The 14,286-nt window shown below is 44.4% G+C and overlaps 1 protein-coding gene across 2 annotated transcripts in view; it reads left to right on the forward strand.

Moving 5' to 3' along the window:
- Positions 1-14,286, forward strand: part of WWTR1 (WW domain containing transcription regulator 1) — a 138,974-nt gene that overhangs the window by 67,810 nt on the left and 56,878 nt on the right. For both annotated transcript variants that reach the window (XM_065942756.1, XM_065942755.1), the window contains exon 3: positions 11,381-11,517. In XM_065942756.1, coding sequence (XP_065798828.1) covers positions 11,381-11,517 — 137 coding nt within the window. The remainder of the gene's footprint in view (positions 1-11,380; positions 11,518-14,286) is intronic.

The following is a 14,286-nucleotide window of genomic DNA, read 5'->3' on the forward strand; positions in this document are numbered from 1 at the left end:
TTTCCATTTTGTTGATTCACAGAAGTTTCCAGTCTTCTTGTGTTTCTGTACCTAACCTGTGCCCCTACATTTTGGCGTAAACTATGGGAGTGAACTATTTTCACCCTGTAATTGATTTAAAGAACTTCATTCGGGTAAAACTTCTTGAGCATTTCTGTTAGGAAGGAGGGAAAGGCATTAGGTACTCTTTTTCTAGTATTGTCTTACGCTTTTCACTTCAAGCTGAAATCCTTGCTACTTTATACATGAGACTGGAAGTCTTGGGCTGACATGGGATGCTCATCACCATTAAAAGTGCCTAACAAAGGCGTTAGAGGAATCTCAGCTTTGGCCTTTTCTTACACTGGATCTGAGAGTTGTTATTATTAGAATGTAGGGTGAGGGGAGGCGTGGTAGTGAAGGAGCCACTGAAAGGCTGGTGGTTTGCTTGTTCTTTTGTGTTTTGAGAATGTTTTTGTCTCAAGATCAATGGTTAGTTAGCTGCTTTATGTGAAATCATATAAATCTGTAGCTTTTGCAGTGAATTAATGTCCATTCTTATTTTCCCCCATTTTCACTGTACTGTAGGGTGTTTGCTGACAATTTTGCATTTGAATTCCTCAGATCTTTGTAAGAAGTTGGGATAGATTTTCATGAGAGAAAGAAGTGGAATTAGTATTTATGGAGTGTGATGGGTGTGTCTGGCACTGTGTGGGTGTTTTGTTATGGGATGAAATATCTAAAGCAGCCTCAGGCATGAAAGCATGCTCTTCTGCCTGTTTCGCAGTGGAGGAAACGGAGGCTGGGAGACACTGCGTGAAGTGTCCATGGTCTCTTAACTGGCTAGCTGCAGAGCTCAAAACCGCGGCAGTGCTGCCTCGTTTGGGTGATGCTTTCAACCCAAGATGCAAAGAAATAGGCGTAAAGAGACGCTTTGGGCTGGGTTTACAGGAAACATAAGCCTGGGGATCACCTTCACGGCCTCCCGTGTTTCTCTCCCCTCCCTGCTGGGAAACCTAACTCAATCCCCTCCTTTTGGCTTTGCTCCTCCAAACTGTTTCTTGCAACATGGGGTGCTGGCTCTGAGAAGCACCTCCAGTCTTCCTCCAGACCGGAGCTGGGGCTCATGCCAGTCTCCTCTCTAGTTCCATGTGTCCTATCATTCAGGCATGTGCATAAAGTGGCTGAAGGCCAGGTTGGCCATCCTCTTCCCGGAATTAGACACAAGAACAACAGCAAACCAAAGGACTTGGCTCTCCCCACATGAATAGAGGAGAGACTGGACTAACCCAAGAGAGTTCTTGGTTTTTTGGAGGTTTTGCCCTATTTCCTTGGACAAGTGACATTTAGTTCATTTTGGCCCACCGGCACAAGCAGCGTGTCAATGTCACATTTAAGAGCAACTGGAAAAACAACACGTTGAAACATGTGTTGGGCATGGGGAGCCTGGAAAAACAATTTTCAAAGTATTTGAGCACTTAAAGTAGCTTGGTAGCTTAAAAATTCTTTCTTTTAAAAACTGATGGAGAGGTTAAAGCTGCTTCCTAGATGTCAGATGCTGTCGATACCGGAGCGTATCTAACACGCAGCTATTGAGATAGAGTGTCAGGCTCTGGACCTCTCATAGCAACAATGAAAATAGGCTGTGGGCTTTGTTGCCCTCCACACCACCCTTTATTTCGTGGCCACTGCCCACCTGATTGCCAGCTTCCAGGTCCCACGCTGCATCTTCTGTTACATCCTCCCGGGGAGGAGAGGACACTGCAGGCATTCAGGATCATCTGTCTATTTAAAGTGGCATGAATTCAATTCTACGTGCCTAGCAAATCCCAACATAAGTATTTGGGGACAGCATCACTTCATCGGGAGCTTGGCTGTAGAAATAGTACCATGTCCTAACCCTGGAAAGATCTGGCTGTGTTGGACTTACTGAAAGACCTTATGATATACACAAAGCTTAGTGCACTGTACATTATGGCCCATTTAAAGGATCTGCAGTGGTAATTTTCACCACACTCCACATTTGCCAGAACTGCTTTTGGGGCTGCATCCTCATGGGACATACTGTCCTGGGGTAAATACACTTTGTTGAGTGACTTGAATGGATGAATGCCTTTCACTGCCTTTGATAATTTCAGAATTCACCATTCATTAAGATCCTTATCTTCACGTTTCCTCATTACTATCCCCTATTATTGTTTGTGAAAAAGTGGGAAAACAGGTACCAGCACCTATTTTATACGTGATGCCTGGAAATAATAAAACCTGATAAAATAAACTCTTACATGGTTGTTCAGCTTCAACACAGGAAACAATGTGGTTTATAAATCTTTTAATACCATTATTGATCCTGACATGAAAAGCGGAAAAAAAAAACAAAAACCAGTGTTGATAACTTCTAGTGCGCTTGGCCAGAGGCGGACAAGCAAACAGAAGCACAGTCCTTTTTCTTCTCGCTTTTTTTTGGGGAATAGGAAAAGTGAGGTGAAGCAAGAGTTGGCTCAGTTTGCACAGAGGAAGTCAGGTCTGCTCCGGTCATGTGGCGCTGGGGACCTCAGCGGGGATGAGGGGGTGCCTCTCACACAAAAGCTCACCCTCCGGAGTGAGGTTACTGAGTCACACCGCTGGGTCATGTCCCTGAGTCATGGGCTTCCAAAGAGGCTTTCTCCAGAAGTGGCGACGTCATGGTATCCCCGGCTTTCTCACCCCAGGGATAAACGCTGGTAAATAAGCCCCTTCAGGGAGGAACTATGATTATTACAGCCTCAAGTGGGCTCACTCTGCACTTCAGGACTGACTGCAGCTCCGTGACTCAGCTCTCTGTCCAGAGGGAGCAGGTTCGGAAAAGCCGGGTTCGTGTAGATGGATGCCCGAGGCTGGCTGACGAGGAAGCGCCCGAAGACCTTCCTCGCTGCTGCGGCTCCTACTGCTGCTGATTTCAACAAGTGGAGACTTCTTGGCACCGCCGAGATGGAAGTAGAGGATTAGAGCCTGGTAGTTAAAAATACAATCCCTGTCATTCATTCGGAATTCCAGAGAACGCTGAAATTTTTTGAATTGGCAAGTGAATGGTAGAGACCGGAAGCATGCACCAAAATAATGCTTCTGGTCTTGTATCATCTTTTATTAGAGGAGCCTAAAGAAATCCCCTACTTATGTATGAGTTATTATTCCTGTGTCATAGACTGCAGCTATGTTTGATGAGCTGCCGAAGTGAAAATCTGACCGGAACCTTTTCAACTGTAAATTCCTTGTGGTTTCAAAGAAGGGTGAGCTTTCTCAGCCAACACACTTGTGTTATGCGAGCAGTCACCTTTATTGTATAGCGTGAGAGAGTCAGTTTTTATAGCTTTCTAATGGATGTGTCAGCTGGGTACATTCGCAGCTTAACTTTTACCTCTTTGTACCTTTTATTCTTATGCGTTGAACTAGCAAGTGATGGTGATGTTTAGGAACTTGGCAGAACAGAAAAAGAATTATAACCAATTGTAATGTAATGAAAGCTGCTTTGGGATGAAGAATCATCAGTTGGGCTGACAGTAGGAAAGATGACAACTTGGGAGGGAGATTGGTTGCTTTAGAAAGAACATAAAACATCAGCTGTGTGTCTTTTCAGCCAGGTGAAGAGCTAGCACTTTATTTCCAATTGTCAATGTATTCAAAAGACAAGTCCTTATTATCCAGCTAGACTGATAGGGTTAAACAGAGGGGAACAATTTACTGCTGGTGGCTCAGAAGGTAAAGCGTCTGTCTACAATGTGGGAGACGCGGGTTCGATCCCTGGGTTGGGAAGATCCCCGGAGAAGAAATGGCGATCCACTCCAGTACTATTGCCCGGAAAATCCCACGGACAGAGGAGCCTGGTAGGCTACAGTTCATGGGGTCGGCGCAAAGAGTCAGACACGACTGAGCGACTTCACTTTCACTGATCAGATTGGGTTGCTACTTTAGACGTGGGCTTTGAGCTGCTATTGCTATGGGGCCTCCATGGTGATCAACTCCTACTGTTCCCTGGGTTTGGGTGGCTCAGTGATAAAGAATCTGCCTGCCAGTGCAGGAGATGCAGGAGATTCCTGGGTGGGGAAGATCCTCTGGAGAAGGAAATGGCAACAACCCACTCCAAAATTCTTGCTTGGGAATTCCCATGGACTGTGGAGCCTGGTGGGCTACAGTTCATGGGGTCTCGAAAATGTTGGACATGACTGAGAGACGAAACAACACGAGGAACTATCTGGAGAGGGTATGTGTCTGAACCTGGGAGAATTATAAGTGTGCATGCCAGCCGTCTTTGTTCTCGTGATTAAGACCCATCTCTGGTGTCAGTCGGAAAAGCCAAGTATCACTGGCAAACAAACAAAGCACAACAAAAGGCTCCACTCAGAGAAATGCAGGACGTGAGGACGATATGATGTGTCGTTTCCTAGATCCTGAAATTTAAATCAGAACACACTGCCCACATGCTTAATGTAGTTGAAACACAGACAGCATTTATCCCTGAAATACAATGAGAAAGTGAACCAGCTTTTACATGTTTGTATTTTAATTCTAACTGGGGAAAATTTTCAAATTTTTATGTGAGTCCTGGGCAAGTCTTCTTGCCATCTGGTACAGGATTAAACATTGGCATTTGTTTTCTGCTGACAGTGGGTCCAATTTATTTGGCAAGACCTGCCTGGGAAATTATCAACCTCATGCAAATCTGCTTCAGTTTTCATTTTTAACACTGATGAGTTTAAGTGAATGGGTTCACAACAAGCAAGTTGCAAATCTATTTTAGTTAGCAGTTTTTAAGCAAATCATCTTCACTCTATATAAACATTTGTTATAACATGAAGAGGGTGGTGAATTGGCCTACCAAGTCAAAAAAAGAGCTTTAAATGTCTGATTTTTAAAAATAAGGTATTTTACCTGTGCCCTCAGTTGGGCGTGTGAAGATTCTGTGGGCTCCAGGGGTATTGTTTTTCAAGTGCCCGCCACGGCAGGAACCTGGCTGTGCCTCCACTGGGTCTTTTCTGTCATCAGAAGAGCTTGTGTTCCATTGTAAGAGAAATATTAGTACCGCCCCCCGCCCCCCGCCAAAAAAAAGAAAGAATGAAGAGAGAGGTTAAAGAGAAACTGGGATTGGCAGGACGATGAAGCCAAGAAGTACTGAATATGAATTGAGTTTTGAGCAAGTCAGAGGAGCCTGGCGGGCTACAGTCCATGGGGTTACAAAGAGTCGGACACGACTGAACACTTTCACAACACTTAGAGCCTTTATATTCCCATCTCTTTGGTGTGGTTGTCTATAACTGGGCTTCTCTGGTGGCTCAGACAATAAAGAATCTGCCTGTAGTGCAGGAGACCTGGGTTTGATCCCTGGGTCAGGAAGATCCCCTCGAGAAGGAAATGGCAACCCACTCCAATGTTTTTGCCTGGAGAATCCCATGGACAGAGGAGCCTGGAAGGCTACAGTCCACGGGCTTGCAAAGAGTCAGACATGACTGAGCGAGCAACACTTGCACATAATCGTCTATCTAGACGGTAGTAGGAAAGAAGAAGCTGCTTTTAAGTCCTGCCCTAACAGCTCGGTTGAGGGAGCCCTGAGTAATGTCCAACACAACTAATGTGAAACTCTGTAATATATTAAGAGAGGAGGAAGAGTAAAAAGACCAAACACTTACACTTGCACATGAAATCTTTGCCCACATATATAAGCAAACAGCTTATGTTGCTATGAATTCCAAATTCTTTCAGAATTAAACACTCATAATCATTACTATTTTTATACCTTTGTATGCTTCCAGCAATACAAAATGTATCACATAGGCTTTCTCTATTTCAGAAAGTCTTTGTTCTGTGGCTTCTTTCCATGAAGTTAGTGTACTAGGTCATGAACTGGGGGGTAAATTTATCCAAAAAACAGCAAGCCTGTTCCTGGGCTGTAAGAAGCTGGTGGATTCTGTTTCTGCAGATAAGATTTTATCTTTGCCTTTCATAGTTCTGCAGCAGTCAAGATTTTATATGTATCAAATGCTTTTCATTTTTATGCCTCACACGTGCACGTGCGCTACAGGCATTTCACAGTCCAGGCTTGTAGAGCCAGAGGTTGCCAGCCTTGGGCTGGAGGCCGGAGCTGTCTCCTGTGAGCTCACTGGCCAAGGGGTGAACTGGTCATGAAATCGGCAGGCGACCTAGCTGATGACAGGCTTCCCAGGACAGCTGTTTTTTCACCCTCACAGAAAGGAACCGGAGCACTTGTTGGCTTTTTTACCCCTGTCTCATGGATATGGGTGCCGAGACCAGGATGGGTTAAATGGCTTGTCCGCTTAGGTCACACAGGATCGGGCACTTGTGGGCATCCCCTGGAGATCCAGTGCTCAGGACTCTGGAGCTTTCACTGCTGAAGGTGTGGGTTGCATCCCCGCTTGGGGAACTGGATATCCCACAAGCTGTGAGGTGTGGCCAAAACCAAGAAACACAAAAACCAAAAGAATGCCAAAACACAGGTGTGTGTGACTCCCAGCCTGCGGTCTTCCCAGAAGACACAGTGCCTTACACTGCCTCCCAGTAGGAAATCAAGGGCCGTGGGGACCTCAGACCCAGCTGTTCTGGGGCTGAGTCTGGAGGTGTGTTAGAGGAGGGGCTGTCAGATGGAGAGGGTGCGGAAGGGATGCAGGACCGAAGGAAAACCTGATAGACTGGAGGCCAGCGTCCTCATCCAGGTGAAAGGTCATGCAAACAGGAGCTGGATGAACAATCTTCTGGTGGCTGTTGGGAGGGGCCAGGCCTGTAGGGGAGGGTGATTGGGAGAGTGGGAATGCTGCGTCCCCCCCGTCCCGCACTGATTTCAATGACATTCTAACCCCAAACACAGAATATGCCTAATACATAAAATGGTTTTCCCAAGTTGCGTCTGTATTGAAGCACACATTCAAATTCTAGAAGGAAAAGTTATTTAACACAACGCAGATTTCCATAAACTACCGTTTCCAACCTGATATCTTCTCAGAGCAAGCATGCAGGTCCTCAGAACTGAAGCTCTCACAGACCCTGGAGTGGTTGTACATTTGTCTTCTAGAAGATTGTGAAGAAAGGCAGTCTGGGAAGTCGTGGTCAAAGGAGCCCCCGAAGGGAGAGGAAGAGACTCCACCACCTTTGTAACGGGTGCCATTTCCATTGCCCACCACCCGGGCCTTCCGTGAGAAATCCTTGCAGCCATCTTTTTTTTTTTTCAGTCCAGGAAGATTGGGTGTGTGAAAGTGTGTGTCAGGAAGAGTTTTTCTTTCCCCTAGAGACTGGCTTTTTTTTTTTTTTCTTTATAAAAATCACAGAGACAGGTAATTGAATCCATTTCCATTCTTACTTTGGTCACTCAAAAATAGGAGCCCAATCTCTAGTTTATCTCCAGTAACTTTTTAGCACCTATGACCTGCATTTTCATGCATCATTTTCCTTTTTTGTCTTTTTGCGGCATCAGAAGTGTTTTTGTTTTCACTGGTTACGACAACAGTACATTATCACTGTTCAGAACTATAGCAGAGTTTAGATTAAGGGGGAAAAAGTCTCCAGTGAGCCTATTACTTGCTTACACATGCTCAGTCATTTCCAACTCTGCACACCCATGGACTGTAGCCTGCCAGGCTCCTCTGTCCATGGAGTTGTCCAGGCAAGAATACTGGAGTGGGTCGCTGTGCTCTCCTCCAGGGGGTTTTCCCGACCCGGGGATTGGACCTGAGTCTTCTGCGGCTCCTGCCTTGCAGACAGATTCGTTCTGCTGTGCTACCTGGGAAGCCCATTACTTGCATGTATCAGCCTAAATACTCTGGTATCTTTTTTCCTTTTGGTTCCTTTTTTTAGGGAATAGGGTGTGCTGGGTCTGCGTTGTGGTGAGTGGGCTTGTGCAATTGTGGCATTTCATTGCCCCACAGTATGTGGACTCAGTTCTCTGATCAAGGATTGAACCTTTGTTCTCTGCATTGGAAGGTGGATTCGTAACCACTGGACCACCAGTGAAGTCCTCTGTTCCATTTTCGTATGAAAGCTGCATAGAATGTGTTCACAGAATATACACTAATATGCAGATTGAACATACATATATAAGTGTATATAAATATTACATATGTAAATTTTTAAGGGAAACTGGACTTAAAGCAGCAGAGAGACATTTTCTTTCTTTCCTTCATCCTTTCTTTCTCCTTTTCTTTCATCATTTTTTTTTCTTTTTTTCCCCCTCAGACATTTGCTTGAAGTGGCCTCAGCAAGAGAATGACCTCAGACAGGGAGGGAGTAGTAGGGAAATGGAGATTAATTGAGCTAAACTGCGGGTCCTGGCGAACAGTAAGGCTGCACTGAGAAATACAAGAAAGGAAGTGAGTCAGTAGCCCTGAGAGACGGGGCAGAGATGAGGCAGCAGTGTGAAAGAGCCGTGGTTTATCCTCCGGTTGGGAGTAGGGTGAGGGGAGCTAAATGAATTTAGTTTTCAAATCAAATCATGAGTGGTGGATTAAGTTCTTTTGAGCAATGCCCTTGCTCTTGGCATTCAGACCAGGAGTCACCCTGGTCTGAGTTTTAGAGTAGGACTGCCCTGGGGTCGATGGGTATGCAGGGGCTGGGAAGTGGAGTGGCTTTCTTCTCAGAGTTGTTTCAGAGCAAAGAGAGCTGCTCTTGTATGAAAGGCTCCCCCCTGTACTCAAGTCTTCCGGGAATACAGTGAGTGACACATTTAATTATCAAACCCGCTGCGAACAGAACTCCTTTAAAAGCGTTGGCGGGGTATGGAGTTTGAAGGGTGGGCTGAGGAGGCTCCCACGGTTGTGGGGGGGAGTTTTGGGGCCTGAAGCTGTGGCTGAGTTGTGCGTCTTTGGGGTCAGATCTCTTAGGATGAAGGTCAGAGTGTCCACCCAGAAAAGCCCTGCCCTCTCTGCCAGGGGATGGAGGCTGTGAGCCGCAGTGGCTGTCTTCAGACGAGGTGGGCTCCTCTACCACTTTGGGCGTGAGCCTTTCTGCTCTCTGCAGACTTGAGAGCCCCAGCCCACTTGTTCAGAATGGGAGGCATGAGTGGGGGACTGGCATCTGAGAATCCATCATTCCGGTTCCTGTATTGTTCTGATCACGGACCGGGAGCTGAGTGTGTACACAGCAGTATCCTTAAATGTCTCCCAGGTGGTAAAGAACCCACCTGCCAATGCAGAGACATAAGAGATGCGGGTTTGATCCCTGGGTTGGGAAGATCCCTAAGAGAAGTGTGTGGCAACCCACTCCAGTATTCTTGCCTGGAGAATCCCGTAGACAAAGGAGCCTGGTGGGCGATGGTCCATAGGATCGCAGAGAGCTGGACACGACTAAAGCAACTGAACACGCACAGTGAATTTCTCTATATCACTGCTTCTCACTCTGGGCTGCGCTCCTGATGGGTCTACGGCAGTGTCAGTATATTCATGGTGTCGGGGGATCTAAGAGAGAAGGATGCCTCCCTTTTTGGTACAGTGGGAAGTATTTCTTGCTTACCGTGTGTTTTAGTAATATGGAATCCAGAAGGGATAGGTAGTCAAAGGGTTTCTTACTAATTACTCTAATTACTTTGCTAAAGGGAGCTTACTCAACTTTGACATCCTCATCAATTGTTTCCTCTTTTGGAAGACTGTGACAACCCCCCTGAGGCTGGCTATGAGTCTCCATGAGACCAAAGGTTGACAGAGAATTTTATGAACTCTTTGAACAGAATTACTATTGTTAACCTTGAAGGTGTAACTAAGACAGTTGTTTCTTGATCCTAGATTTTCGTCTTTTCAGTCCAGTCTCCTTACCACCACCACCACCAGCATCCTCCTCAAGATCGCCTTAGTTTTCTATTTTTGTTCCTCCTAATTTATTTTTGATTATTTTTTAAAGACTCCTATAGTATGAAACTCTACAGCTAAATTTAATTTTGCCTCTTTTATGGAAGCTGACTTTTTTTTCTTTTCCTTTTAAATCATACTCATTTTAAAGGCCTTGTTGGGAAAACATCCAAGTTTTCACTCAAGGCAATGAATGAGCGTCCCATGGCAATAACTTCTAGTCTGGGATGAAGAAATTTGAAGAAGAATTTTAGCTGAGGCCGTATTCAGATGTGAGGAAATGGAAGCAAAAGAAAAGATAAATATAACTCCATTATAAGAGAGTCACTGATTTAGGATTAAACCCAATGATACTAATAGTGGTTTTTCACACGAAGGATTCAAAGGAAGTCATTGCTATTCAAAAGTAAGGTGTGTTTAAAAGGAACGAGATTGCTCTTTTTCACGTGGATCTAAAAGGATCTATAACATGTGGGGTTGACATTTCCCTTTGGCTTGGGAGAGGCAACCTAGTTACAAGGCTTCGAACAATGGACTGACATTCAGCTTCTGCCATCAAAGTTTGTTGTGTGTGATAAATACAGAAAGATCTTTGATATAGTTCAGAAAACAGATTTGTGGCACCGAATGAGTATGCTTATTTTTAAAAAAAAAGCGTACTAAACTCTCAAAAAAGATTGAGTTTATGGAGTGACACAGGGTCTGTAAGGCGCCAGAACTGACTTGTGATGTGGTCTGGAAGGAGGTGGGAAAGCTAGAGGTCCCATCCAGCTTTCTGAAGACATACTGGAAACTCTGGGCCGGAAGTTGATGTCCTTCTGGTTTCTCTGAGATTAATAACAAAGCTTGGGTGTTGTATATGACCAAAAGTCTAACCAGGTCTTATTCTCCAGAAGCCTTTATGCCTCAGTAATCTGGGTGTCTCCATAATCTAGCACTTCCTACTTGTATTTCCGGCTACTCTGCTCTCTCGCTACACAGCTGTTACCTTGCGTGGCAGAAAACAAGCTTCCTTGGACCTCGCAGTGTCTTACCCTTAGTAAGAGCCATGTAATGTCATGTTTGTGAGGTTGGTTTCAAGGGCCCTGTCTTTGGCAGGGGCCAGGCGGAGGCGTCTCGTTATGTCAGTTACACGAGCTGGGAGAGTATGGGGGGGGCTGATGGGCAGGAGAGCAGGGTGCTGCTTTGGGAGAGGAGTTTGCGCTCTGGCATCCCAATGCTTGGATGGCAGTGAGCACTGGGGACTGGAGAACATAGGGTCCCTGGACTTGAGGAGGTATGCTGGGGCTGGTCCATCCTTGGTAAGGCAAGAAACCCTTAAGAGGGAATTTGCACATGGAGGCAACTGGTCAACTAAATCATGGGCTTATTGTCAGAGAGTCCCCTGCAAAATCCCCATCATGGCCCAGCTTGGATGGAGGGTAAGTGGGCAACTTGACATTGGCTGGAAACAGTGTGTCAACCTCCTGTAAGCAGATTCTAAAGGAAGAAAGGCCAGCACCATTTAACTGTTGTGTTGTTACTGGTGATGATGATAATGATGCTAACAATTAAAGAGATAATTGTTTTCCTTCTTTTAGTCACATAGAAAAAATCACCACATGGCAAGACCCTAGGAAGGCGATGAATCAGCCCCTGAATCACATGAACCTCCACCCAGCTGCCACTTCCACACCAGCGCCCCAGAGGTCCATGGCCGTGTCTCAGCCGAATCTTGGTAAGCTTTGACTCGGAGCTGGATAAACAGACGTGCAAGCAAGGGCCTCTGGAGCTCAGAAGCAGCTCTGGTTGCCTCAGTGCCTACTCGTGTACCCAGATAGGATCCTTTCCTCCCTTCTGGCTGTGTGACCCTTTCACCGCCCTTGCCGTCTTTTCTTGGCCTCTTGGCTGTGACACTGCTATCCAGCTTGACACTCCAGCTCCAGCATCCTCTCCAGTTACCTTTACTGAAGCTCTTGGAAAAATCACTTAGGCCTCCTGTCTTCTCCCACACCAAGGCCCTTTCTTGTGAATTTGGTCCCTGAAGACTCCCAAAGGGTACAGTCCTGGCCTCAAATCTCTTTGCTTCCTTCCTTTTCTTCTCCCTCATAATGTGTGATGACACCAGATCAGGTATTTTCTTGCCTTATCTCATTCAGTCCTCACAACAGCCCTACAAGAAGTGATAGCATTCCCATGTTATATATGCAGAAACTTTCCCAAATTCCCAGCCTGTGCGCTTGGAGAGCCAGAGCTGAAACCGAGGTTGGTCTGGTTTTAGGATGCATTCAACCCTTGCATGATCTGCGAGTGGCTTTTCCCCACACCTATCCTGGGATAAGATGGTTCACATTTCACTTCGTTTTGAATAGGTGTGATTTTAGACTTGGGATTAGTTTCTGCTAATTGCGAAAAAAGTAAAATTTGACCCACTGGAGAGAATCAGGTGTGAATGAATACACTCCTGCGATGGAACCAGTCAGCTTTTGTTGTTCGTCATTCTTCCATGCCCCTATAAGTTATTTTCAAGTTTTTTAAAAGATATAGTGCCATTTTCAGGTGACATTTCCATTTAAGATTGGATATCCAGAGACTGTTTTATATACAGAACAGAATTTTAGAGAATGAAAAGAATCTCTGTTGGATTTTCAAGAATGAACAGATAAAAGTGGAAGCAGTTTTTCTAGACACCCTCCGTTTATAACTGTGGCTTAGCCACGGTGAGTATGGACTCAAGGAGATCTGAGTCAGTATACTCAAGTAAATATATTGTCCCTTCTTTCAGGAAGTCTGGATCTACCATTTTAAAGCCTGCAGATGGAAAATATATACAAAAGGGAAACGACTTGGAACAGCCTCTCTTGTGTTTTGTATCTAAAGGGCAGATCGAGCACAATGGTGCCACTGCTCGTACGTGCAATGGTAAACCAAAGCTTCCCATGAGTCATTTGTCCCCAGTATAACAGAGCTCAAGCAGAAAGCAGATGTGAGTGTAGCAAAGAAACCACAACTTAGGTAACATTAGACTGTTTCAGGGTTTCTTTAACCATTTAATTTTTACTGAAAGTTCTAAAAGCTTATTATTAAAGTATTGCTAACTTTGTAGTCAGTCTTAATTGGAAAAGATCTTTCATGGACCTGGTTAAGAAAATTCAAACCCTTTTCAAAGGGGTGTCAAAAAGTAAGTCTCCCTGTGATCACCATGCCTCAGCCCTCTGCGTGTTGTCTGGAGTCAATCAGCGTTTCCAGTCTTATGTATGTTTCTTCACATAAATGCTAACACATTATATCCACTGTTCTGCACCTTGGTTTTTCCACTTCCATATCTGTACACACAAAGCTGTCTTTTTTTGTTGTTTTAAAAATTGCCCAATATAAATATTTAACTGGCCTCTATCTGATGGGTCTTTGGATTTAGTGTGTTGTTGGTGCACCCAATATTGGAGTGAATATGCTTGTTTATGCTCTTTTGTGTACTTCCTTTAATTTTTAAAAATTGCACAAGAGGGAAGAGGACTAGATTAGAAGGACTTTGAATGCTAAAAACTTAATACTGAAAGCACAGGTGAGGTCCGCCCTCACCCCCCAACACACTAAAAGCCCGATTGTTGGTAAAGTTTATCTAAAGAAATTGTAATCGGAATGTCTGAAACCAGTTTACCTGTGGCTGAATGAAATACTTTCTCCCAGATCTCTAATATATTGGGGCAGTGAATTTCTCAAGACACACATTCTGGGATTTTTTCCAGTAATTTTTGAGTGTTTGCCCACTACAGAGTGTGTTCCTAGCCTCTTGAGAATCACAGATGTATCCCAAGAATGGAAATATAGTGGGGAATCCAAAGTAAGCTCCAACGACTGGGGATAATTTAGAGTCACAATGTGGTCCTAATAATAAATGATTTACTCAGAGTATTTTATTTTAAGCTATAGCTTTGCCTGTAGTTTATACTCTCTATTATCAATCTTTAAAAATAGAGCAGATCTTCCTACTTTTTCTTTTAAGATTTAACATGTGGTATTTTGTTTTCATTATTTTGAAAATAATAGGTATACATCTGTTTACATATATCTATTTATATTATTAGTGTATATATGTATATAAACATATATATAGTCATTATTTTGAAGATAACTAAAAATTTCTAGGTCTGTTTTATCAACCACATTTTTTTTTTCTTTTTACCTTCTAAGTGGAGAAGATCCTTCTCTTCCTTCTACTTCTTAAATCTCAAATTTTGGTTTTTTCAATGGCATACCTCTGACAAGTGAACTTAAGTTATAGGTCCCCCTCACCGATGTGTATTTAGGTGCATGTGAAAATGATGTCAAAATGCAATGAGCAGTACTGTCAGGTGATAGAATGAGTACCTTTACTAGTCTAATTTATGTGTTTCTAGAGCTATGATATGGGCTTCCCTGATCGCTCAGACAATGTGGGAGACCCAGGTTTGAGTGATCCCTGGGTGGGGAAGATCCCCTGGAGAAGAGAATGGCAACCCACTCC

The sequence above is a fragment of the Muntiacus reevesi genome, chromosome 8, assembly GCF_963930625.1.
Source record: "Muntiacus reevesi chromosome 8, mMunRee1.1, whole genome shotgun sequence".
Taxonomy (NCBI): Eukaryota; Metazoa; Chordata; class Mammalia; order Artiodactyla; family Cervidae; genus Muntiacus; species Muntiacus reevesi.